At 37.4% G+C, this 27,700-nt stretch overlaps 1 protein-coding gene and 1 long non-coding RNA gene across 7 annotated transcripts in view; one reads left to right on the forward strand and one right to left on the reverse strand.

Annotated features, from left to right (window-relative positions):
* The window catches only part of TAF1A (TATA-box binding protein associated factor, RNA polymerase I subunit A), a 38,307-nt gene extending 21,677 nt beyond the window's left edge, over positions 1–16,630 (reverse strand). For 2 of the 5 annotated variants that reach the window (XM_032136913.2, XM_032136911.2), the window contains exons 1-5: positions 16,424–16,630; positions 15,144–15,266; positions 10,837–11,006; positions 6,478–6,591; positions 4,167–4,365 (exon numbers count right to left, since the gene is read on the reverse strand). In XM_032136913.2, the coding sequence (XP_031992804.1) occupies positions 4,167–4,365; positions 6,478–6,591; positions 10,837–11,006; positions 15,144–15,264 (604 nt within the window). In that variant the 5' untranslated portion in view covers positions 15,265–15,266; positions 16,424–16,630. Of the gene's footprint in view, positions 1–4,166; positions 4,366–6,477; positions 6,610–10,836; positions 11,007–15,143; positions 15,277–16,423 lie in introns of all 5 variants that reach the window. The other 3 variants (XM_032136914.2, XM_032136915.1, XM_058430721.1) reach the window with 3 other exon arrangements.
* A 24-nt stretch (positions 16,631–16,654) lies between these two features.
* Positions 16,655–26,864, forward strand: LOC116457614 (uncharacterized). 2 transcript variants are annotated; one of them, XR_009210819.1, is made up of 4 exons: positions 16,675–17,101; positions 18,880–19,129; positions 21,262–21,391; positions 26,817–26,864. It is a non-coding gene; the product is annotated as an uncharacterized LOC116457614 (long non-coding RNA). The 2 variants fall into 2 exon arrangements; XR_004245055.2 differs by lacking the exons at positions 21,262–21,391; positions 26,817–26,864 and having other exon boundaries at positions 16,655–17,101; positions 18,880–19,184.
* Positions 26,865–27,700: the final 836 nt, after the last annotated feature.

Consider the following 27,700-nt stretch of genomic DNA (forward strand, 5'->3'; position numbering starts at 1 on the left):
CACATGAAGAAATGCTCATCATCACTGGCCATCAGAGAAATGCAAATCAAAACCACAGTGAGATACCATCTCACACCAGTTAGAATGGCCATCATTAAAAAATCAGGAAACAACAGGTGCTGGAGAGGATGTGGAGAAATAGGAACACTTTTACACTGTTGGTGGGACTGTAAACTAGTTCAACCATTGTGGAAGTCAGTGTGGCAATTCCTCAGGGATCTAGAACTAGAAATACCATTTGACCCAGCCATCCCATTACTGGGTATATACCCAAAGGACTATAAATCATGCTGCTATAAAGACACATGCACACATATGTTTATTGCGGCACTATTCACAATAGCAAAGACTTGGAACCAACCCAAATGTCCAACAACAATAGACTGGATTAAGAAAATGTGGCACATATACACCATGGAATACTATGCAGCCATAAAAAATGATGAGTTCGTGTCCTTTGTAGGGACATGGATGAAACTGGAAAACATCATTCTCAGTAAACTATCGCAAGGACAAAAAACCAAACACCGCATGTTCTCACTCATAGGTGGGAATTGAACAATGAGAACTCATGGACACAGGAAGGGGAACATCACATAGCTGGTACTGTCGTGGTGTGGGGGGCGGGGGGGGAGGGGACAGCATTAGGAGATATACCTAATGCTAAATGACGAGCTAATGGGTGCAGGAAATCAACATGGCACATGGATACATATGTAACAAACCTGCACATTGTGCACATGTACCCTAAAACCTAAAATATAATTAAAAAAAAAAAAAAAAAAAAAAAGAAAAAATTCTAAAATTGTAGTGATGGTTTACAACTCGATGAATATACTAAAAACCACTGAGTTGTATATTTTAATGGGTGAATTTGTATGGTATGTGAATTATATCTTAATTCTCAAAAAAGCTATAAAGAAAAAAACCATGAGAGATCACTACACCCAACAAATTGGCTGATAGGAAAACTCTGACAATAACAAATGTTGAGGAGAATACAAACAAAAGAAAACTCTAATCAGACTGTCAGTAAAGTACAAATTGGTAACCTCTTTGGAAAGAGTTTAGTATATTATGTACCAAAGTTAAAGATGCACAAAACATATTCTATGACAATTCTACTCCTAGAAATGCATACTTACGCGCACCAGTATACAGAAATTAATAGGCATTAATTTCAAAGCAGAATTATTTATAATAGCCCAAAATAGTAACCTAAATGGCCATCAGTAATAGAAGGAATAGTGTGACTATCATAAAATAAAATATTTTATAACCGTAAAAAATGAACAAATTAGAGCTACATCCAATAACATGTATTATCTTAAAACTGATTTTGAACAAAATATGCAAAGCCTAAAAGAATATATACAGTATGACTCCAAATATAGCATTCAGATATAGGCAAAACTAAATCACATTGTTTACAAATGTATACATGAGTGGAAAGAGTATAAAGAAAAACAAGCGAGTGATTACCATAAGTCAGGACAGGGATTTTCTTGAAAGAGAATGAGAGGAAATGTGGTCAGGAAGGCACACAGGGAGAACTTTTAGGTTAGGGTGACAGTATTTTGTGTTCCTTAATCTGGGTGGTGGTTATGTGAATGTTCATTTTAAATTTATTCATTATATCTCACATTTGTTTTATATGCTTTTTCTGTATCTATTTCTCAATCTTAAAGGTTTACAAGGAAAGTTACTCAAGTCTTTCAAAAATAGCTATTAGAAGCACAAGATACTGCAAACCAAACAGAGGCACTGGTTATCTTTTTCCCAGTGGATCAGTTAAATACATATCAATGTGAACTTAGAAATGAGGTGATAGGAAAGTAGCTAAGACATGATATGGAAAACAATTTTTTTAAAAAAAGGGCTGGGCATGGTGGTTCACACCTGTAATCCCAGCAGTTTGGAAGGCCAAGGCAGGAGGATTGCTTGAGCCCAGGGGTTCAAGACCAGCCTGAGCAACACAGTAAGACCCCAACTTTACAAAAAAAAATTAGTCAGGTTTGATGGTGCACACCTGTAGTCCCAGGTCCTTGGGAGGCTGAGGTGGGAGGATCACTTGAGCTCAGGAGGTCGAGGCTGCAATGAGCCATGATCACACCACTGCACTCCAGCCTGACAGCAAGAGACTCCAGCCTGAGACAGCAAGACTCTGTCTCAAAGAGAAAGGGGCAGATCTCTGAGTATAAATTGGGTTTGAATTTATTATAGAAGGAGGTTCCTAGTCACCAAGTGCATCAATCTCAACCAAGACAGAGCCATACATAGCAGCAAGAAAGTCCCAAGCTGACTCCAAGTACAAGTTCACATGGTAAGTGTCTATGAGTTTGGTTATAAAGAACTAGTCCTAACTTTTTTTCTCGTTAAATAGACATTTGAGGTGAATGATCATCTAAGCGCTCTACATATTATCCCATCATCATCTATTGTTGCTACAGAACTGTCAGCTATAGAAAGGTACTGAATCATCTATCCACAAGAGTAACATTACAAATGCGATGTTCCAACGGCTTTAATCATCAGATATTTGCTTGAGTTTTACCTAACCCTGTGTAAGAAGAAAAGTAAATACTGACTTTAAAACTAACCTAATCAATGAGTAAGCTTTTTTGAAAAAGAAATATTACATCAGAAAATATGACAAGACTAACAAAAGAAATAGAGGAATATTACATCAAAGATTGATTAGTTTAAATGGGAAGACATCTGGACTAATAAAATACACATGAAAAAACTTAGCACAATTAGAAAGCAAGAGATGAATAGCCAAATGATTCAGGCTGAACATGCAGCTTATATATTAAGTTTAAGGTGTAAGAATGAGGGGTTGGGACAGTGATCCAATGAGTCTTGAAGAGTAGAGAGCATTCTAGATGAGGAGACTCTACAAAGACCTCACAAGATTATCGTGATGAAGACAGCATTTCAGAGTATCTTGAAAGAAGAGGGAAGGGAATTGAAATTAGTGAAACTACATGGCCAGAGACCAAGGAAATACCACTTATCACATAAGGATAATAAGGAAATACTGCTTACCACACAAGAAGTGATAAATACTAGGACTAAGATATGGAGGAGAATGAAAACATGTATGTTTCTCTATGGAAACCCCCACCCTTTACAACCCCAAGTCACCTCCATAGAAATTGGAATGGAGCTTAGCTCTTCCTCCTGTCAGTAGTTACTGAATCAAACCTGTCTTCACTGCTTCTCTATGGAGAAACATACAAGGCAAGCAAATTGCAAAGAATCATACAGCTCCAATGAATGCAAATCTGGGCATAAATGAAGATGATAACACCATTGAAGGTTAAGAAAAGGGGAATCAGTTTGAGAACTGAATGGTCAACTTCTGGTATAGTCAATAAGTCAAGAAAATTGTCCACTATAACCTTTATACAAAAACAAAATGACCATCTTGACCTATTCCTTAAACATATTATTCTGAGAAATAACATTACAAAGTAAATTAAATTCCATTCTAGGCACACAGGAAGAAATGTTTATTATATGTAATAATGACTGCTGAAGAAAATCTGTAGCCTTTCTTAGAAATTGGCAAAGTCTTTCTTCTTGACCAAACTCCAGCCAGGCTCCTCTGAGCTCTCTTTTGGACTAGGCCTCAAACTTGGCCAATAAATACTTGAACAGACACTAACATAGTTTCTAACAGCTCAAGGCCACATCCCCAGGATGACCCCAGCCCCTCTTGAAATGTTTGCCTGGGAAAACTCCAGAAGAATTTACTGGTGGTTCTGCCTTCTGCTTTTTAAGCTCCCCACCCCCACCCTTTACAACCCCAAGTCACCTCCACAGAAATTGGAATGGAGCTTAGCTCTTCCTCCTGTCAGTAGTTACTGAATCAAACCTGTCTTCACTGCTCTAATGTCTGGCTGTGTTTATCCTTGACTAAATCACATTCAAAAGAGCAATGAACCTAAAATGATCATGAACTTAACTATGAACCATCTAATTTATGACTGAAGCTTTATATATATCAGAAATATTATAAAGGATCAAGAATTTTAAATCCATAAAAAGTCTGTTCTCCGTAATATCTGGATGAAGTCAATAGGGAAAATACTACATTACTCCTTAAGATCCCTCTGCCCCTCAGTCTCATCACAAGAAAAAGTTTACCTGTATCCACTCACCAAGCTTTGACAATTCCATCTTCTTTTTAGACCAGGTATAATACTGTAAAAGCCCTTTATAGGCCTGAATAAGATTGATTAATATTTCCCGGGAAGACGTATTTTCACCATGTCTCCACGTCTCTGCCTCACTCAGATTTCTCTTAGCATCTTCAAGCATTCCATGATGCAGAAGGTATAATGCATGTTGTAAGGAGATCTGCAAAAATAATAAGGGCACATCGCCATTTAAGCCATTAGATAACCATTAGTCAAAAAGCTCAGTTAAATATATAATATATGCTGGGCTAAGACCTTAGTAGGATACAAATAACTTGACATTGAAAATTTTGATGTTGGGTACAATCTGGCAAAGAAGTAAGACATAGGAAACAACACTACGTAAATATGAGCTAAATTATGTAAACTTACAAACAAAAGACAGTGTGATATAGCAGGGAAAAAAAGAGGATTTGAAGATGGAGTGTCTTGGTTTGTACACCACTTAAAAACTAAATAAACCTGGGTAAATTATTCACCCTTTGCGAGTCTCATTTGTTTTACGGAACATTACTGCTCCTTCAGGAGGGTGTTTTCAAGATTAAATGAGATAATACTTGCAAATCACCTAATAGTTTGGCTCACAGCAGACATTCAACAAACATTACTATTTTATACATGTTATATAAGCTTAGAGAAAATATCTTAATAAGGGATGTTGAAGAATGGCTTCCGTTCAGATGGAAACGAAAGTGTATCCCTGATACAGGAGAAGCAGGAAGAAAAATTATACAAAGAATTGAGTATTACAAGAAGGGAAGATATTAAAGAGGAGAATAATGAGAACTACAATTAATCATATGGGTAGAGCCAAAGTACTGCAATAATTTGTCAACTGGCCTCTCCATTCCTGCCTCCCTACAATCCACCTTTCAAGTGGCTACCAAAGAAATCTCATCTTGTTAGTCATTTGCACAAACTCCTTCAATGGCTCCCACCGACTACAGAATCAAAATCCAAGTTCCTTGGGTATGGCACACAGGGCCCAGCCTACTTCCCCCGACTTCTACCCAAGTGACTTTTAGAGTAACTAAACTATTAGATGTAGGGCTTTTAAACTCTTTATAACCCCTGCCATGCAGGGCTGCCCTTTCCCCAATCTGCCTGGTGAACAGCCAATTGCTTTTGCAAACTTATCTCAAGTATCACTTTCATTCTTTTCCTGATTCCCCTACCCATTAAATCCTAACCCTCTCTAATTCCAGAGAACTGGCCATTTTCTCCTTTATCTTCTCACTATATGTTACATTTCTACTGTGGTACCCATAACACTTCATTCCATTTACATGATCTTCCTCTACTATAAGAACCACGTCCAGCACATTGCCTGGTAAGTGGCAATAAGTGTTTTTAAAATTATTAACAACAAAAAAATGTTTTATTATCTATCCTAATTATCACTCTCAGACTCTTATTGAGAAATGAGGTTCCCTTTCAGTTTCTTTACTTCAACTGAGTAGATTCTATGAGCCAAAAGGGATCTAACCAACAGTTTAAACTTCACACTCCCTCCCCAATCAAATGGCTATCCAGTTTGGACCTGAAAAAAGAGACGCAGAGCACACATCAGGGTAGGCCATTCCCATTTCCAATTGTTTAGTTAGAAAGCTTTTTCTTAAGTAGAACTGTAAACTGCCTCCATTTAATTTCCACTCACAGTATACCTGGTCTACCAGAGAACAAAATCATAAGAGCATCTGGCACATAAGTAGACACTCAAAACATTTTTTTAAAGCAAAGCATTTGCAAACCTATATTGAAAAAGTGCTCTTTGAGACAAAAACATAGAGAGGGAGATACAATATTTTGAAAATGTCTCAATCTTTTTGGATAAGACTTTTACAAAAGAATATATGAACTTGGAGGTGAAGATTCCACCTAAACATTAGGAGTATTAAAATATTTTCACGTATTTAAATTCCCAACTTGTTTAGCTCTTTCCTTTTTCTAAACACCAACTCTAAGCTCAAGTAACTTCAGCAAACATTTTAGAATTTGGCCCATCATCACCACTGCAATCTCTGAATAACTGGTTTTGGCAGCCAGAAGAAATATACAAAGAAAAGGAATTTTTAGTCAGAGAACACAGGAGGTGCCTGAAAATCAAGAAGTAAATGGGTCTCATAATGCTCTTTTCTTTCAGTTTCTCTTATTTATCCAGATGTCTTATCCTTGTCCCACATTTTTTAGGTTAACTACCTTATCACTGATACAAGCAATTAAAAAAAAAAAGAATACTGTAAGTGTAAATTTACAAAGCCCATATTCTCACCTTCAAATAATTCATGACGCCAATATTTTTCATCCGGTCAGCAAAAGTATTGAAAGTCTCCATGTTGCTTTTGGGATGATAAAATAGAATTTCACTTCCAAGCTTCCAAATAATCTGTCAAAGCAGAAATTACTGCCAAAATGTAAAATTTTTGCCTTAACCAATTTCTGTCTAAGATACTGTTTTCCTGATTACAACATTAATAACCTGTGATTCCTTTTCCTAGCGACCACTACCATCAACATTTTACTCTACTTTGCCATGTAAAATTAATACCACTTCCTTATGTGATAAAAGTTTTAACCTTTCGAATTTCTATTAAAATATCAGATAGTATAATAGCATCATTATTAACTTAGTAGTTTAAAGAAAGTAGGCAGTGAAGATACATATTTAATATAAAATGTTTAATTGGCATAGAAGGAAGAATATTAAAGTCAGAAAATTTGGGTTCTAATAATATTGGCTTCTTCATTGGTCTCAGCCTCATCTTCATCATCTGCAAAATGAGGGCAACTAACTACATATTTCCTGAGAGCCCATCAAATTCTACAACTATTAACTACATTTATTCTATATTTAGAATGCCAATTCAAGAATTTTCATTAGCTATGGACAAATCTTAATAAAAAAAATTTTATCCTCCGATCACCAAAACTTTGGGGGCAGAACTTGGAGCTCTTTTTTCACGAGAGCAAATCTCTATTTCGCTAACCTCAATTTAAAGTACATCAATAATACCAACTTCAAAGTAAATTAAACTGAACTGTAAATCAATTATTTCTATGAACATACATATTGGTTACATGTGGATACACATACTATCACTGCTATAGTTATATATGATACACATATTATCATTCGGTATAAAGATCCTCATCTTCCCCACTCAGAGATATCAAGATTTCATTTGTAGAATATCACACTGTAGTATTTGGGAACTTAAAGAAAACCTGAGTCTTGGATCACCTACCACCAGGGATGGGTAAATGCAGGGGGGAAAAAAAGCAGGAAAAAAAAAAAGAAAACTTCGAGATTATTATAGCTATTCTCACTACCAGTGTACACAATAATTACATGGGACACCTGTTAAAAATAGATATTCTGGGCTGGGCGCGGTGGCTTATGCCTGTAATCCCAGGATTTTGGGAGGCCGAGGCGGGTGGATCACGAGGTCAGGAGATCGGGACCATCCTGGCTAATACGGTGAAACCCTGTCTCTACTAAAAATACAAAAAATTAGCCGGGCGTCGTGGCAGGAGGCGGAGCTTGCAGTGAGCCGAGATCGTGCCACTGCACTCCAGCCTGGGTGACAGAGTGAGTGAGACTCCATCTCAAAAAAAAAAAAAAAAAAAGATACTCTGACTCAATAGGACAGGGGTGGAGTAAAGGAATTTATACTTTGAATGAAAGCCCTAGGTGATCCAAATAGAGCCAAAGAAGTGCTCAAAAACCACTGATCCAATTCCTTCGTTTTACAAAACAAAATCTGGACAACAAGAGGCTGTAACATGTCCAATGTTTTACAGGTGTATGTAACTTAAGTCCATAAATTAAATTTTCAATGAATGGTTAAACTTTTTTTCAGCTTTTTTTTTTTTTTTGCTCTAGAAGATAACTAATTGATGCAATGGTGACTGTGTTAGTAGAACCTATGAGACACTCATGTCAAGTTATTTGTGGGTAAACTGTCTTTTACTGAAGAAATTTAGCAGTATATGCCAGGCACTGTTTTAACCTTGCCCTGTGAAATTTACATTCTATGTAGAGAGACAAACAATAACCAAGAAATATAATTAAATTGTCAAGTGTTAGGGGAAAAGAATGGAGCAGGATAAGGAGATCAGGAGTGCCATTCAGAAAGTGCAGGTTGCAGTTGGAGTAAGGCAATTGCAATTTTAAATAGTCAAAGTAGGCCTCATTGAAAAGGGGCCTTGAAGGAGGGTAGCTATAGTGATAGCCGAAGAAAGAGCTTTCCAAGAACTGGTTAAAGCAAAGGCAATCAGTCAGGAATATGCCTGGCCCATTCAAGTAAGAACAAGGAGACCAGTGAGGATGGAAAAGAAAAAAACAAGCAGGAGAATACAGGTTGAGTATCCCTTATCTGAAATCGTTGGGACCAGAAATGTTTGACTTGAAATTTTTTCAGCTTTTTAAATATTTGTATATACATAATGAGAATGGAGATAGGACCAAAGGCTAAACATGAAATTCACTTATGTTTCATATATACCCATACACACAGCCTGAAGGTAATTTTATACAATATTCTTAAAATTTTGTGCATGAAACAAAATTTGTATACACTGAACCATCAGAAAGCAAAGGTGTCACTATCTCATGTTAGTACTCAAAAAGCTTTGAAGCATTCTGGTTTTCACATTTTTGAATTGGGAATGCTCCACCTGTTTCAGGAGATGAAGTCAGAGAGGTCAAACAAGGAAAGGGAGTGAGCACATCACACAGGAATTCATAGGCAATTATGACTTTGGCTTTTACTGAATGAAATGGAAAGCTATTACAGTGTTTTCAGCAGAGGAGTGACATGATCTGATATGTTTTAAAAAGCTCACTCTGAATCATTAGTCATTAGAGAAATGCAAATCATAACCAGGATGATGCCACTTCACAACCACAAGGATGACTATCATCAGTAAGACAGGACAATAACAAAATATTGGCAAGGATTGGAGAAATTAGAAGCCTCAGATATTGCTGGTGAGAATATAAATGGTATGGCCACTTTGGAAAACAGTCTGGCAGTTCCTCAAGAGGCTAAACATAGTGTTACCATATGACCAGCAATTCCACTCCCAGGTGTAGACCCAGGAGAAATTAAAACAAACGTCCACACAAAAACCTGTACACAAATGTTCGCAGAAGCATTATTTCCAATAACTGAAGAGCAAAAACAACCTAAGTGTCTAACAACTGATAAATGGACAAATAAAACATGGCATTTCCATATGACAGATTATTTGGCAATAAAAGTAATGAAGTTACTTTGCTACAACATGCTACAACATGGATAAACCATGAAAACATTATGCCAAGTGAAAGAAACCATTTATAAAAGGCCACATATTGTACAAAACCACTTATATGAAATGTCCAGAATAGACAATAGATTAGGCTGGGCATAGTGGCTCATGCTTGCAATACCAGCACTTTGGGGAGGCCGAGGTGGACAGATCACTTAAGGCCAGGAGTTCAAGACCTGCCTGGCCAACAGAGTGAAACCCTGTCTTCACTAAAAATACAAAAAACTAGCTAGGTGTGGTGGTGCATGCCTGTAATCCCAGCCACCCAAGAGGCTGAGGTACAAGAATCACTTGAACACAGCAGCTGGAGGTTGCAGTGAGCAGAGATCATGCCACTGCACTCCAGCCTGGGCGACAGAGCAAGACTCTGTTTCAAAAGAAAACAAAAAAAGAAAAAGAAAGTAATAGATTAGTGGCTGCCAGTGTCTGGCAGCTGTGAAGAGGAATGGGGAAAGACTGCAAGTGGGTACAGGGTTTTGGTTTCACGGGAGAAAAAAAGGTTCTAAATTTAGAGTGTGGTAATGGTTGGTTGCACAACTCTGTAAATGTATGAAAATACACTGAATTGTACAATTTCAGTGGATGACGGTGTATTAACAACGTCTTGATAAAACTAAAAAAAAAAAGGATCACTCTAGTTGGAAAAAGAGAACAACACTTTCAAGAAGTTTTGCTGAAAGAGGGTAAAACAACGAAGCATAGTCTATGGGGGAAGTTTGGGTCAAGAGATGATTTTAAGATAGAATAGGCTGGACGTGGTGGCTCACACCTGTAATCCCAGCACTTTGGGAGGCCGAGGCAGGCGGATCACGAGGTCAAGAGATTGAGACCGTCCTGGCCAACACGGTGAAACCCTGTCTCCACTAAAATACAAAAAATTAGCCAGGTGTGGTGGTGCACGCCTGTAGTCCCAGCTACTCGGGAGGCTGAGGCAGGGGAATCACTTGAACCCAGGAGGTGGAGATTGCAGTGAGCTGAGATTGCGCTACTTCACTCCAGCCTGGCGACAGAGCAAGACTCCATCTCAAAAAAACAACAACAAAAAAAGATGAAATAACAAAATTTTTACATGATGATGGGAAACATCCACAAAGCGGGGGGAAAGGAAAAATTATTGGAATGAATACTTGTCTCCTTTAAAATAAGAGGTAAAAAGAAGTGTGCAAAAAAGGTCCCAATACAAACTCTCCACTCAAAAGTAGTTTTAGTAGCTTTTAGCAAAATCACTGAGATTCTGTAAAAGCTACTGTAGGTGAAGCTGGAGGCATAAACTCCTGGGAATCTATCATTTCTTCCAGCAAACTCAAACTTTATTTACCTCAGGTGCAGCCTGCCTTTTGTAGCTATTCGAATCTTCCAAGGTCTGAAAATAACTGTACATGTATTCTGCAGCTTGCTGCCATTGGTGCTTCAGCAGAGCTTCTTGGATAAAACTTAAACAAGCACTTGTTGTCTGAGCAAAATCCTTCTTCCTTTTCCCTCCTATGGCTATAAAAATGAAAAAGAAGAGAGTTTTTATCCACAGTGGCTCCAGTTCAACGATTCAAAAAACTTACTTCTGATAAGAAGTTTTAACAAGTAAACAGTAGGCATTACTTGACCCAGCCCATTCCCAGTATCAAAGCCAGCTTCGCTTGAAACAAACGCTTCTACATTATATTAATTATTTTTAGCAGATAAAAACATATCTAATTTGATGTTTTGGGGCGACTAGAGTCACCAGATCCTTTAAATCTGATTCAATCATCCTTTCATCCTTGTACTAAATAATTTGGGGAGAATCTCTCAAACAGACCCCCAAAAGCACAGTCCCAGGTATTAAGAATGGGTAAAATGCCAGGGTCATTCTAGGCAAACATGGTCTTTATTACCTACCCATGTTCTGCAAACTCCAAGTGGGCTTTTATTTTTTAAGGACCAAATTCCTAGTAACTCAATGACATTATATACAAATGAGAGTAAAACAGTTGCAAAAATTAGCATTTATATCTCTAAAGTACTGGCAATCCCAATGTTAAGAACATTTGGGCTTAGATACAGTGCTATTATATGAATGACTAGTTACATTGCTACATCTTCTTATCTTCCCACATAACTACGAGACCCCTCTAGTCCAGCTGGGTAATTGTACCCCAGTAAGTACACAAAGACCAACAGGTACTTTACAAAGATACTTTTAAAACAATGAACTTGCAGATATTTGATTTCCTTACATACTCTTTCCACAAGTTAATCTCCTAGACAGCTGTGCCTACATAGTCAAAGCTTCACAATCAAAATCATTACATATTATCTGAAGGTGAAAACACAGGTGTTGAAAAAGTAAATAACTCTAACATGTCCTTTTGCAAGTTAGGCGATTCCCAATTCTTTGCTTATCAAAACTGCAGAACAACATAATTTTTTACAATAAATCATTATGCAATTTTTCATCAATAATTTAGAAAAAATTCAAGGACCTGATACATGGCTATAATTAAACTCCATTCACTGCCATCCACTTACTTATGTGACTAAGGTTTCTCAGAATTTATGTCAATTAAAAAAAATAGCAGAATCAATGCTAAATCTTTTCTCATTCTAGAAATACATAAAAGTCACCCACAAATACATAAAAAATTGGGGAAAAGTTTTAGATAACTTTATTTAAAAAAAAAAAAGAGACAGAGAGTCTTGCTCTGTCAGCCAGGCTGGACCGCACTACCACAATCATAGCTCACCGTAGCCTTGACCTCCTGGGTTCAAGTGATCCTTCCTTTTGGCCTCCCAAAGTGCTGGGATTATGAGCATGAGCCACCACACCTGGCCAACAACACTTTTAATACATATGTTACATTGATCAGCTGTGTACAACTATTAATGATAGCAATGTCTCAACCTAGAAAAAGTTTTAATTCTTACAACTTATAGGATATAAACACAAAAAGTATAAATGTTGATAGATACTTTTATTGCAAGTAGTACAACAAAAAGGAACATAAAATTTCCATCTATTAAAAGCTTTTTCATAATTTTGTTTAAATGGATAATGCAAAGTATTAAAACCCTATGCCATTCCTATGCTATTTGGACTCCATCACATATAAAGTAATATATATTCATCTAAAAATACAAACGTGCTGGAAATTATATCTCTTGCAAATATTAAACATACAATAAAATTTTTTCAGATGATTCCTTAAAACTGTGCAAGGTAGTACTCAATTTTTCAGAAAAAAGTAGGGGATACAAAAGTGAAAAGTTTGAAGACTACTGTGCTAGACTAGTGTTCTCAGACTTTTGAATGTACATACAAATCACCTGGGGACCTGCCCTTGCTACTCAATGTGGTCCTGGCATGCAGCAGAAGTATCACCTGGAATCTCATTACAACTACAGAGTACTATGCCCAGCTCTCTGAATCAGAAGCTGCATTTTATAAGATCTACACCAAAGCTGCTCAGCATCAGTGGCAATACCAGCCAGCTAGCCTAGGGAACTGACAAAACACCTCGTCCTTAAAACATCCTTTATTTACCTAAAGGAAAGAACTGTTCTCAGGCTAAGCTCCCTTCTATCGCTCAAGCTTTCACAACTGAGATTATAAATCGACTTTAGATAACTATACCTAAATGCTTGGAAAATACTTTTGTCTTCCAACCTAGCCTAGTTACCTCAGGAAAAGTTCTCCTCTCATTTCATTCTTTAATGAGCAAAAGATAGTCTTACTTGATCCTGATGACTTTAAGAAAAAAAAAAAACTGTCAAGGAAAACACATTTTTACATGGAATAGAGATGTACAATAAAGAACTAGTGTCATCAACCTAACTTCTAATATGCTACTCAAAGAATCTGGAAACTTATCAATCTGTCAACAAGTATTTTTTGGGCACCACTGTGTGCCAAGCACTACTGCAGGTATTCATGATACAGCTTCAATCCAGACTGGCCCCGTCTTCAAAGTTTTTATTCTATGGGGGTTTCTGGGCATGCCCTTCAAAATGCCAAAAGATATCTACCAGCATAAAAAATAAATACAGTAATTACTAGGCAATTTTGTTTTCCTATTATGGTTAATTACCAGCACAATGTCAATATTACTTGCAAGTATTTTCTCATTGCAGACCAAAAGTATTTTGGGTTTAACAGGCTATCCACGACATATAAAATATTTCTAAGCATGTAAATTTTGGTCTTTGGTCTTAAACCTATCTGCTTGCAGACTGACTCAGACTTTCTATAACATACCCAAGTATGACTTAACTATAGGAAATTTAAATTACTAGTTCCCTACCAGGGATGCGGTAGCACTACCTCTGAAGTATCATTCATTCAAATCTGCCTTAAGCCATGTGCATTAATCTAGCAAAAATAAAATGAGGAGAGGAAAGGCACTATTATTTTTCAACACTCACTATGCATGAGATACTATGCTAGGTACTTTACACATACTGTCTCATTTTAAAAAATATATCTCAGTGGTTAAAAGCGTAAGCTTTGAGATCAGACAAACCTGGATTTGACTCCAGATACCACCACTTAAGAGTTTAATGTCTTTGAGATTCAGTTTCCTCCTACCTAAACTGCCTAGCACAAAAATTTATTGAGAATTTACTGAGATCATTAAATGAGATGATACTTAGATCAAAAGAAAAAAATGGGAGTGAAATTTTAGGAGCCAAGGAATCTCTGTCAAGGGGAGAAAAGGTTGGGCAAAAAAATACATATTTAAGGGCAGTAAGTAAAATGATGGTTCAAATGTATCCCAGGACTATACCACTCAATATGCCAGCATACAGATAATAGCTTCTTTTATTTATACTTATATTAAATATATTCTTATAGGGAATTTATCCCATAGAAAAACACTACTTGCATTTATATTAGATAAAAATGGGGGAAATTTTATCCCATAGAAAAACATGCTTGCATTTACGTTAGACAAAAATGGGGGAAAATGCTCTTTTATCTAGGCCAGGTGCAGTGGCTCATGCCTGTAATCCCACCACTTTGGGAGGCTGAGGCGAGCAGGTCACTTGAGGTCAAGAGTTCAAGAACAGCCTACCCAACATGGCGAAACCCTGTCTCTACTAAAAATACAAAAACTAGCCAGGCATGGTGGCTGGTACTTGTAATCTCAGCTACTTGGGAGGCTGAGTAGAATCACTTGAACCTGGGAGGCAGAGGTTGCAGTGAGCCAAGATCCAGCCACTGCACTCCAGCGTGGGCAACAGAGCAAGACTCTGTCTCAAAAAAAAAACCAAAAAACTCTATTACATGATCAATTCTATTCGAAATAATTTCAATGCAATTCAACAGCAACTTCTTGAACACTTCCCAGGCATGTTTTCCTCAATGGCAGAGACCATATCTTCATCTATGACTCCCCAATATTTAATCAATGCCAGAGATAAAAGTGCTCAGTAAGTATTACTGGAAAAAATGTGTATCTAGCATAACAGACTATCTATTATTAATCCAAGGGCAAAGAATTCTAAAAGAAAAAATTGTTTTGGCTTATAGCCAAAAAACACTCCACATATTCCTCTTGAAAATTAAACCAGCCTGGTTATTCATTTTGTATCCATATTGAATCTTACCACCTCCTTAAAGTTACAATGGCTCAATGTTATTATTTTACTTACCCACAGTTTCTATGTATGTTTGAAGCCAAGGAAAATGCATTCCTGCGCCACTGAGCACAGATGTTTCCACTTCTTCATCATCTGTCACAGGCCCTTTTAATTCTTCACTGAAATCACTCATACCTATTACAAGCTGAGATATCAGTTACTTTCTGTACATCTTAATCCAGTCTTCTGAGTTGTACAGAAAAACAGCTATCTTTTTATTAATAAATATAATCTGATCAGCAAAATGCATTGTACCTGTCAGCTCTTTCAAAGTAAAAAATGAATTCAACTATGTCAGCAATAGCCAAAATGAATGATCCATTAAAGACCGAACCACTAATGTTTCAAGTCCACGTAAAGAAAAATAAGATACTGCCCCGCTAATTTAAAAAATCTCAAATCTAGACGAAGAAACAGCAAAACGTATAATAACAAAACAATGTGAGAAGTACAGTAAGAATAGTAGTAGCAGCTAATATTTATTAGGCCCTTACTATGCACCAGAAATATAAATTATCTAATTTAATCCCCACAGCAATCCTGAGGTGGGTACTATTACTTTCTTCCATGTTAAGGTTGAAAAAACTGAGGGGCTTAGTGAAATGATGGAACCTGCCTAACAACACAAAAAAAGGTGAGGACGATATTTTAGGAAATAGAACACCAAACTACTTGGCGTGACTAGAATTCGGGGTGTGTGTGGAGGAGGGGTGCGGAAGATTAGAAACGAACCTAGAAAAATCATCATAAGCCAAGCTGAGTTTGGACTTACTCCTAAAGATGCTCAGGGCTCCTTTCTCATTCCCCACATGAAATCGAGTATTAGTGCCCCGATACTACCTCCCAAATTTCCCCTATTTCCCCTCTTCAATCCTACAGCACTACCCTAGTTCAAGACCCCTTCAAACAGTGCCTAGATTACTGCGTTAGCTTTCTAAATAATTACCCTGGCTCAGATTTTGCCTCTCTGCATTACACCCAGAGTAAACCTTCTAAAATCAAATTATGTGGCTAGGAGTATGAATTATAAGTAACAACTGAATTTGAATCCGACCCATCATGTATTTTCAGGAGTAGTTACACAAATCCTCCCTTCCCAAATCCTCAAAAACCCAAATTGGTGACCCGCAGTTGCCACGGCAACCAAAGCTTCTCTATCCCCTCTCTCGTTTTCAGACCCCAAGGGTTTCAGGTATTAGGAGGAAATATCAGGAGAACATGGATGAATCCTGACACACCCCTTCCCGTTCCATTTAAACGCAGGAACCACGGGCGATATCTGAGGCACTTACCCGCCTAAATTTAAAGCTCCTCAGTAAAGCTAAACTCAGTCTCCGACTCCGGACCAGTGAAGAAATTCCCACCGGAAGACGCGTTAGGAGAGCTTTATATGAGCAGGCGCAAAACCTGGTTTAGGCATTCAGTCAGCGCGCGGCCCAGCTCTTAACTCCTCCTGCGGCAGCAGGCGTATCGTTGGCCTCGCCTCGACCCCGGAAGTGACTTCTGGAAGTGACCCAGGAAGTGATAATAAACTGCCTCTCTCCGATTCGTTTTGCCCGACTTTATTTTTGTCTGTCTCAGCTAGAAAGTGGGAGACTTTCATTTAAAATGGAAATTGGGGCGAGGGGTTGGCGGCTGAGCGAAGGGAGCATTCAAAAGCGTAGAATGTCACTTTACCCGAGAAATTCTCTACGATGGGCCGTTGGTTTCTGCGCGGCCCGCAGGCGCATTGCACGAGTGGAGGCGTGGCTAGTGGCTGTGACGAGATAAATTCATGCATAGCCTTTTCATCGCGAGCTTGAAAGTTCTTTTCTATTACAGTTTTAGCTTTAGGTTTAATTGGTTCGACTGCCTTCTCCACAGTTGGGCGAGAATTTCTTTTGCCTTCTCAGCAAAAGTTGTTCTGCGGACCTGTCTGGGTCAACTTTCACGGGGGACATTGAGACAAACAAATGAAATACGGGTCAAAGGTAAGATGGTTAAACCGTGTGAAATGAGAGACAGTTGAGGGGTTCTAGGGAAGATGACCCCGGAAAAGGACTGCAGGCCCATGGAAACGCAGTGTGCTTCTCCAGTATTTGGAGGGCTGATCCGTGAAAGAAGGATCAGACCCTTTTTCTTAGCAGCACAGAACTAGGACTACATAAGTGAAAGGTAAAGGGAGGCTGCTTTCAAGTCACAGCAAGAAAGAATTTTGTCCACAAATGAGGATGCACAAATATAGCATAGGCTCCCCCAGGAATCACTGAGTTTCCTCTGTGAAGGTGAAAAATTTGAGTAGAATCAGAGTATCGGAGAGGAAGTTAAAGGGTCTAGTAGAAGAGTTTGAGGCCGGGCACGGTGGCTCATGCCTGTAATCCCAGCACTTTGGGAGGCCGAGGCAGGCGGAAAGTTTGAGCTCAGGGGTTCGAAACCAGCCTAGTCAACATGATGAAACCCCGTCCCTACAAAAAAATAAAATAAAAAAAATAAGCTGGGTTGATGATGCATGCCTCTAGTCCCAGCTACTCGGAAGGATGAGGTGGGAGGATCACCTGAGCCCAGGGAGGTAGAGGCTGCAGTGAGCTGTGATCACGCTACTGCACTCCAGCCTGGGCGACAGAATGAGACCCTGTCAAAAAAAAAAAAAATTTGTACATGGATTCCTTAAAATGCTACAAATAGTTGATTCTATGTTGTCTTCATAAACAATATGCAGTAGTTAAGGACTTGCAAGAAAAGTTCTTTCTGCTGCTCTCTCTGTCATTAGTTCTTGAGTCCTCACTCAAGCTTGTGCTCTAACTCTTCAGGCAGGGCTAACATAAATTATGCGTAGTCCAGGAGAGCACACACAAAATAACATACATAATCATTACCTTCTTGTCTGGAGGCTTAGTCTGGCTACTTTTCTCCCATTGGCTTGAGGTGTAAATTCACCAAAACCAGCCCAGAAATGATTTTACATGGCTAAAAGTTTATGTTCTCCCGAAAATGAGGAAGAGCTTTCTGATTTTCCTTGAATTTCTCAAACACCTCTAAGGAGCAGTAGGAAACAATGGGAATAACTTAATGTGCCCTACCTACACTTTTTCTTTCCCATGCTGCAATTCTGACAGAAAATGTGTTGGAGAGAAGACATAAAAAAAAAAAGTCAACTAGATAACATCCAATAGTATAAACAAGAAGGAAGGAGGGAAGGTTGCCATGGCAGGCACCTGTAGTCCCAGCTACTCCAGAGGCTGAGGCAGGAAGATCGCTGAGCTCAAAAGTTCAAAAGTTCGATTCCATCCTGGGCAACATAGCAAGACCATGTCTCAAAAAAAAGGCATGACAAATATGAAAACATAAAGCATGCAAAGGACTTTTCTAGATTTCAATCTGTAAGAAAACATGTCCTAAGAAAAAGATGTTCTTAAAATTGCTTTGTGCTAAAGAGCAACTTAATATAGTGATGAATTATGTTGTTTTTAAAGTTGCAAACTGTCATTTAAGGAATATTATTTCCATGAACGCTTCCTGTGCAATCTATTAAAGATTAAACTTCACACAGCCAAACAGTCGAAGAGACCTCATCATAAATAGACTATCCTATATCACAGCTAACGAAAATAAAAAAGGAATGTGGCATGAAAGCATAAAAACAAAAACATCTCAGATAATAATATAGAGAAAACCAAAATAAATGGGCTAGAATTCCACCCCAGGGACTGTATCCTCAAAGACACAGCTTTCTCTTCCTTTTTCTTTTTTTTTTCTTTTCATGTTTCAGTACTCTGAGCAGGTACAAAAAGAAGACCAGCCTATCCTGCTGGAGACAGTGGCCACATGAAGAAAGAGCCCTTGGAGTATGACAGACCATATGGAAAGAGAGGCCACATGGAAACAACAGTCAGCATCTTGGTTTCGGACACGTGAAGAAATTCATCTCAGACTGTGTATCCTAAATCAGGCACTTGCTGAATGCAACTACCTGAGTGAGACCAGTTGACAACACATGGAGCAGACTTGAGCTGTTCTCAGTGAGTCCTACACAAATTCCCAACTCACAAAATCGTGAGCAATAAAATGGTTGTTATTTTAAGCCACTGAAGTTTGCAGTGATTTCTTACATAGGAATAGATAAATGAAACACAAACATTGATCATTTGCATCTTCTTTTTTATGACTAGTCTTGTTGGAAATTACCAGTTTATTTCTGCCATGGTTAGAAAACAAACTCTGAAATTTTGATACTTTAAAGTTTTTTTGAGACTTACTGTGCCCAGAATATAGTCTATCTTGGTTAATGTTCTTTTTTTTTTTTTTTTTTTCTGAGACAGAGTCTCGCTCTGTCACCCAGGCTGGAGTGCAGTGGTGCAATCTCGGCTCACTGCAAGCTCCACCTCCCGGGTTCACGCCATTCTCCTGCCTCAGCCTCCCCAGTAGCTGGGACTACAGGCGCCCGCCACCACGCCTGGCTAATTTTTTGTATTTTTGGTAGAGATGGGGTTTCTCCGTGTTAACCAGGATGGTCTCGATCTCCTGACCTCGTGATCTGCCCGCCTTGGCCTCCCAAAGTGCTGGGATTACAGGCGTGAGCCACCACGCCCGGCCTATCTTGGTTAATGTTCTGTGAGCACTAGATAAGAATTGTATTCTGTAGTTATTGAGCATTGTGTTCATCAATGTCGACGTGATTAAGGTGGTTAATAGTTTTCTTCAGCTCTTCTATATTGTATTGATTGTTTTGTGTGTAGTGTTACTATTAATTATTGAGATTAGAGTGTAAAACTTAAACTATGGCTGTGAATTTGCCACTTTCTTTAGTTTTCTCAGCTTTTCTTTTGCATTTTTGAAGCTCCGTTATTGGGCATATAAACATTTATGGTTCTTGTGTCTTCCTGATGAATTCACCATTTTATCATTATGAAATGTCTTTATCACTGATAATACTCCTTATCTGGAAGTCTGATTCATCCAGTATTAGTATAGCCACTGTAGCCTTCCTAGCTTACTGTTTGCTGGTATGTCTTTATCCATCTTTTTACTTTTAACCTGTGTTTTTTAATTTAATGTGCTTCTCTTATAGACAACAGATAGTTGAGTTTAAGTCTATCATTTTGCTATTTGTTTTCGATTTGTCCCATTTAGTTTTGTGTTCCTTTGTTCTTCACTTCCTGCTTTCTTTTGGGTTAGTTAATGTTTTTGTATTTCGTCTTAATTCCTCTGTTGGCTTTAACTGTATCTTTCTGCATTATTGCTTTACAGTGTTTGTGAGAATTATGATATACATTCTTAACTTATCACAGCCTTAGAGTTAAAATTATGATACTTCATGTAAAATAAAAGAGGCTTGCAATAGTAAAGTTCTACTTACCACCTCCCCAAGTCCTTTGTGCTTTGTTGTCACATATATCACATCTATGCACGTTGTTATTTTTGCCTTAGTCATATGTATTTCAAAGAAATTAAGAGAAGAAAATTATATATTACCTTTTATGTATTTACCTACAGTTTGCTATTTCCAGTTCTTTTCATTCCTTCCTGTTTGTGGTGAATTATCTTTAAAAATGGCTGTCAAAAAGTATTCAGATTCTTGTATGTGCATGTTGCTTCTCCCTTTAAGAAATAGAATCGGCCAGGCATGGTGGCTTACGTCTGTAATCCCAGCACTTTGGGAGGTCAAGGCGGGTGGATCACAAGGTCAGGAGTTCAAGACCAGCCTGGACAACATGGTGAAACCCTGTCTCTACTAAAAATAAAAAAAAATTTAGCTGGGCGTGGTAGCACATACCTGTAATCCCAGCTACTCAGGAGGCTGAGGCAGGAGAATCAATTGAACTTGAGAAGTGGAGGTTGCAGTGAACCGAGATCGCGCCATTGCACTCCAGCCTGGGTGACAGAGCAAGACTCTGTCTCAAAAAAAAAAAAAGAAAGAAAGAAAGAAATAAGAAATAAAGTCTGTGTTCCCACCCCTTGAATCTGAGCTGGTCTTTTAACTTTGATGAACAAAACATGGTGAAAATAATGTCATACCAATTCTAGGCCTAGCCCCTAAGAAGCCATACAACTTTACTTTTATCCTCTAGAAATCTGGCCAACAAATAAATAAGTTTAGGGTAGATTACTAAAGAATGAAAAACATTTCGGCCAACCATCCCAACCATTTCAGCCACACAGCTGAACTACCAGACATGTGAATGAAGCTAGTTTGGAAGTTCCAGCGCTGGCTAAGCATCCAGCTGAATGCAGCCACCTGAGTGACCCCAGCCAATAATATCCAGAGCAGGAGAATCATCCAGGTAAGCAAAGCTATAGAATAGGGAGAAATAATAAATGATTATTATTTTAAATTACTAAATATATTACATCAAAAGAATAACTAAAACATTACAGATTTCAGTTTCCATCTGGTATGTCATCGTCTTTCATCCTGAAGAATTTTTTTAGCATTGCTTACAGTGGAGGTCTATTAGTGTAGAATTTTCTGTTTTTATTTATCTGAAAATGTCTATTTGGCCTTCAGTTTTGAAGGACTTTTTTTTAGATATAGGATTCTGGATTGGCAGTTTTTGTCCATCAGCACTTTAAGCCCTCTGATGATTTTAACTTCTTGTTTTTGATGAGAGGTCAGCTATCACTTTATTTTTGTCCATGTGTAATGTATTATGTTTCTTGGACTGCCTGCAAAACTTTTCTTTCCCAATACTTGGTTATTTGCAGTTTGACCATAACGTGTCTAGGTGTGGTTTTTCTCTGTAATTAGCCTATTTGGTATTCACTGAGTTTCCTAGATTTGTCCATTTCTCTTATGATAATTTGGGATATTTTCAGCCATTATTGTCTTAAATATTTTTTTTCTGTGCAATTATGCTTCTGCTCCCCTTCTGGGACTCCAGTTATATGTATGTAAGACCACTGCATATTGATATGTACCAAGACTCGATACATTTTTTTTTCCTGAGCTTTAGACTGAATACTTTTATATCATCGAGTTAACTTTTTGTTGTTTTTACAGTGTCCAATCTACTGATAAGCCCATATTGTGAATTTTTAAATTCAAATTCTATACTTCTTAGTTCTTGAAATACATCTTTCTAAAAAAAGCTTTTCATTTATATGCTGATATCCCCTATTTATTATGACTCTATTCCTTTAAGTCCTTGAAAGTATTTATAAAAGCTAGGTTAAATTTCTTTTCTGCTAATCCCAACATCTGGATCATCTCACAGACCTTTTTTTTAATAGACTGCCTTTTCTCTTATGATTCACATCTGTCTCTGGATATCTGATAAAATTTAATTGTATGCTGGACATTTGTAGGTGACAATTATAGGGAATCTGGATTATGTTGGCTTGTTTAAACGATATTATGTTTTGTGTGGCATGCAGCTTAATTAGCGGTGGATTCTTTGGATCATGTCAAATTTGGTACTATTCATTTTCAGTATGAGTCTTATTTGGTTTTAAATTTAGTCCTAGCATATTCTCCCTACTCTTTTGTGTGATTCTTTCTCCTAAGACTTGGTTCTGGATTCTCAATTAAGTGCTCAAGTTACCAGGGAAGTTGCTGCACTGCTGGGCTGGAAATCTAATGTCTTCCAGCACTGCATGACCTTTAGTATCACTCTTCAGCCTTCCCCCTATAGCAGGCAAGCTCTGCTAAGTCTTGCAAGGTCTCGCTTGGCACATCTGTATCCTCAGCGAATTTCCATACAGGCTTTTAGTATTAGTATTACCCCCTTCTCTCTCTCTCTCTCTCGCTTCCCCCCACCACCCCACTTTCTCCTCTGTCTCTTTCGCTCTCCTCTCTCTCTGTCTCTCGGTCTCTCTCTCTCTCACACACACACAGACACACACACACGCACACACACACATACACACACACACACAGAGCTCAGATATTCTAGCCTACAAAATTTCAGCCATTCCAACCACCTTGAACTCTGATAATTTCCTCCTCAACTCAGCAAGGCCACCACTTTACTTAAGTTTCTCCTTCCTGATTATGGAGTTCACCTGTGTGTTTTGCTCTCATGGATCAGTCATGTGCTGCCTGTTTATCAATGCCTGAAAACAGTTGCTTTAAGTAGTTTTTCTAGTTTCTTACTCTTTTATGACAGGAAGGCAAGTCCAGTACCAGGTAACTCAGTCATGGTTCAAAGTGAACGTACTAATGTCCTTATACACTTTTCCATCATTCATGATGGAGACACTCATTAAACAGGGCAAATTATAGAGAAACTTTGTAGCGTCTCTTTTAATGTCCATGGAAACCAAAATCAGCTGAAGGAGTAAACCCAGCATGGGTCTATGAAAAATAAGATGGCCAAAATTTGTGAGGCAATATGACTTAAATGATCATATGTTTTACCAATAGTTTTATGAGCATGAAATCCACAATAACTAGAAAAATAAACGTTAATAGATGGACTCAAAACTTTTTACTGCAATTCAATATACAGTCTTTTATGATACTTTAATATATTAGATGATAGTTCTGAAATTATTATAAAATACTAGTGAACATAACAGATTAAAACATTCTTTCCAACTATTTTGAAAACTGTTGTCATTTTCTACAACCCAAAGATTAGATACACCTCAAAATGTCCTAGAAAAGACATTTCTTAAACCTCAACAAAATGAACTTCAAAGACATTTCTTAAACCTCAACAAAATGAACTTCATTCGTTGTTTTTCACCTTTGACATGACACCATGCCAAGATTTCTAGCTCTGTATGGAGGAGACATTGGTCCCAACAATTAGCACCTCCTTGATCCCATTTCATACAACCCATTCTAGCAATAAAAAAAGAAAAAATGCACATGTATTCTGCTGACATTTCATTTACGATCTATATCAGGAGTCAGCAAACATTTTCTGTAGAGACAGAGAGTAAATATTTTACATTTACATGTCATACAGTCTTTGTCGTAACCACTCTGCTGTTATATAGCATTAAAATAGCCACAGACAATATGTAAATGAATGAGCATGTCTGTGTTCTATTGAAACTTTATTTACAAAAACAGATGTGAGGCTGGATTTAGCTCGTGGGCCATAGTTTGCTAACCATTGCTCTGGAGTACCTATAAATGTTTATGCTCACAATAGAGGTTTGGTTGTGCTGTATACCTAAATATGTATATATATACACATAAATATAATTTTAAAGATACGTAGTCATATTGGTGGTGATTTTTGTGTCCAAAAAGAGATCTACTAAAAAAATTACTGATGTCATCATGCATCTCAGTCATTATGATAGTCATTAACTCTACATTGCTTCTTCTGCAATCTCTAACATACAGTTAGTAGACGTCAATGCTAGGAGTGAGTTTGCTGTTCTGTAGTGAAGGGCACTGATTATAATGGGGTAAATGAGATCAACCGTCATGAATTGATACATACTTATTTAATTTCAATTTCAATTGTCATTCTAACGACTATGTACTACATCTCAACCTATATTCCCTAGGTCCTAATTGAGAAACATGTGCTTTAATTCAAATAAAGAAAAAGTCCTTCACATCCATTCCAAATAGGTCAAATTGTATCCATGGTTCAACTATTAACGCACACACACACACAAACAATAGAACTCATTAAGATGTAAATTCGAGGTAAGATAGTGCAGAAGAGGGAATAATGTGTGAATATGGAAGTAGAACAATATAAGACCCCTTTTGTGTTCTTTTTTTAACTTTTATTTTCGTTTCAGTGGGTACATGCGCAGGTTTGTTATATAGGTAAATTGTGTGTCCCAGGGGTTTGGTGCACCGATTATTTCAACACCCAACTAATAAATAAGCATAGTACCTGACATGTAATTTTTCAATCCTCCTTCTACTTCCACCCTCCACCCTCAAGTAGCCCCTGGTGTTCTTTATTTGTGTCCATGTGTACTCAATGTTTAGCTGCCATTTATGAGTAAGAACATATGGTAATTGGTTTTTTGGTTCTGCATTAGTTACTAACGCTTAGGGTAATGGCCTCCAGCTGTATCCATGTTGCTGCAAAGAACATGATCTCATTCTTTCTTATGGCTGCATAGTATTCCATGGTCTTCCACAGTACTCCATTTTCTTATCTACCCTACCATTGTATAAGTATTCCCTTTTCTCTGCAACCTCACCAGCATCTGTTATTTTTTGACTTTTTAATAATAGATAGGATCCCTTTTGGAGGTCAGGAAATATAAATTCAGAAGTGTGAGACATCCTTTAAGGTGATGTTAGCTTTAAATGAAAAAAAAATGTGAAGCAAAGTCACTTGAATCTAGAAAGACTTTTGAGTTTCTTTGGGTTTTATTGTTTTTGTTTTTACTTTGATGTTATAATATTTTCCTTTTTGCTGGTAAGGGAAACTACAGAAAACGGAATATTTACAACCACAGGTGCTTTGTTAACTGATCAAATTTTAACAAAAGTCTCAAGCAGTGCATCTCATACTGGGAGGGTGGTATCATTCCCACCAAGAGGGGTTTGGAAATGCATGGGAGCAATTTTTATTTTGCTACCATGACTAGGGATGCTACGAAAAGTTCATGACCAGGGCATGGATGTTACACATTTGCACAAATAACATGCTCTGGTCCTTTACCTAACTGCAACTGTGTTTTCCTACAGTTCTGTCTAAAGGGATAAGGGCTTTCCTGAAGTCACATTATTTTCTTATCCATTTAAATGCAATGTTTAATTATTTTGTGTGTCATGAATAGTAAATGTATTCAAGATAATTATGAGAAGTGATAAAAGCATGACTCGTATAGGAGCTTAATGATGGCTTCTAGCTTATACTTTTTAATTGAAGACTTCACATTCATCTGAAATGATGATAAAATTCTCAGATGTCCCAAAAAATATCTCAACCTCTGATTGCAAACAAAAAACTAAGGTTTTTCAGATAGCCATCATCATTCTTTCTCTCTTCTGCAGAAGTTCCAAGAGAGCTTGGCCAGAAATAGTTTAAATACTAAATGCAAATTGAAGCTTTGCTTTTCTTTAAAAATAGTGTATAGAAAATAAGGTACAAATATATAGTATGAATCTGTTGTTAATTTCCAATCCCTACTTTCTAGAGCTGTGGCTGTCTTTAAATGTTCCTAGTCTGCATTGAAATGTGCAGTAAATGTAAAATACACTTCAGATTTCAAAGACTCCATGTGAAATAAAGACTGTAAAATATCTCATAATTTTTATATTGATAATGAGTTGAAATGATAATTTGCATAGATTTGGTTAAATAGAACATATTATTAAAATTAAGATCACCTATTTTGTTTTACTTTTTAAAATGTGACTTCTAGAAAATTCAAATTGCATATGTAGCTAACACATTTCTATTGGACAGCATTGTTCTAGGGAATCAGTAAGAAATAAGCGAAAGCAGGTCATGTTTAGATGCTGTATTTAATCATTCTGGTTGGATGTCATTCACTGATCCTCTTATGTATTCCACACCATTTCACATTCCGCATGGATTTAGATAGCAGTGAACTTCCATATCAATTACAGAGTACTCTTATTTTTTCTGTGTCAGTTGATCAGTATCCACACTTGAGTATAGTTTTCATAATGGTACTTATGTTCCTGTTTCTAATTTTATACTACATGTATCAATTAAAACGCTGAAGATTCAGGAGGTTTGTCTCAATGTATGATCTATAACAAATCAGCTGTGATTGTATGATATTCTTAGAAATCTATTTTCTCCTTCCCAGTTCTCAGTGTCTCCTCTAGAAGGCGCTTTCAATCTTCCAACCACAGCTTGGGAGGCTGTTCCAGTCTTGCTGACTTTTAGTAAGAAGAAAACAGTTTCCAGTGAAGGTACTATCTAAAAATGTCTCCTTTGTGTAGAAGTGGTTTGCCATCAAACAATTCTTCTTGCATCATCAAACATCTCTTGACTGTAGCAGCTTGCAGTTTTGCTATTTAATTATTTATATAACATAAGTGGACAATCTTTTTATATAGTATCTGATTGCCTTCTCAAAGAAACACTATAAAGTTTTGACTTTAGCCCCAATTTTCTAGAAGAGAGATCTGAGACTCAGAAAAGCTAATGGCTTGCCTATAGTCACACAATTAGACTTCTGATTCCTAGCCAATGCTTTTGACTCTATTCCCTGCCTCCACTGTTGCCCTGGTAGGGAAGTAATTTATATCTGAAAATTACACGGAAAAGCCAAACTGTGAAAATTGAGTTGTACAGGCCACACCCTGGAATCTGTTCTACATTTGTTTCAAAGCACCAAATATTTGACTTCTGTGGAAATGGTGCCAAGGTAAATTAGGTGGAACCGGAAACAGGAACTTGCATATATGTCTGTATATTAGTAGCAATTTGAGATGTTTGAGTTTCTTTCTTTGTACAATAGAAATTGGAATAATATTGCCATGACTAGACAAATAGTACATGCTGATAGACTGTACATTATAGATGACTCATTCCCAATAGATCATACCCTTTGACATGACTTTTTAGTTGTTAGGAGGGATTTTTCCCTATTAACCATACCCAACACAAACTTCTGTTCTTACTGGCTTTCAGAACAAGATACTTGCATAAATTCCCCTGCAGTTATATGCTCCCTTTACTTAAAAT

Source organism: Hylobates moloch, unplaced genomic scaffold (assembly GCF_009828535.3).
Source record: "Hylobates moloch isolate HMO894 unplaced genomic scaffold, HMol_V3 SCAFFOLD_18, whole genome shotgun sequence".
Lineage (NCBI taxonomy): Eukaryota > Metazoa > Chordata > Mammalia > Primates > Hylobatidae > Hylobates > Hylobates moloch.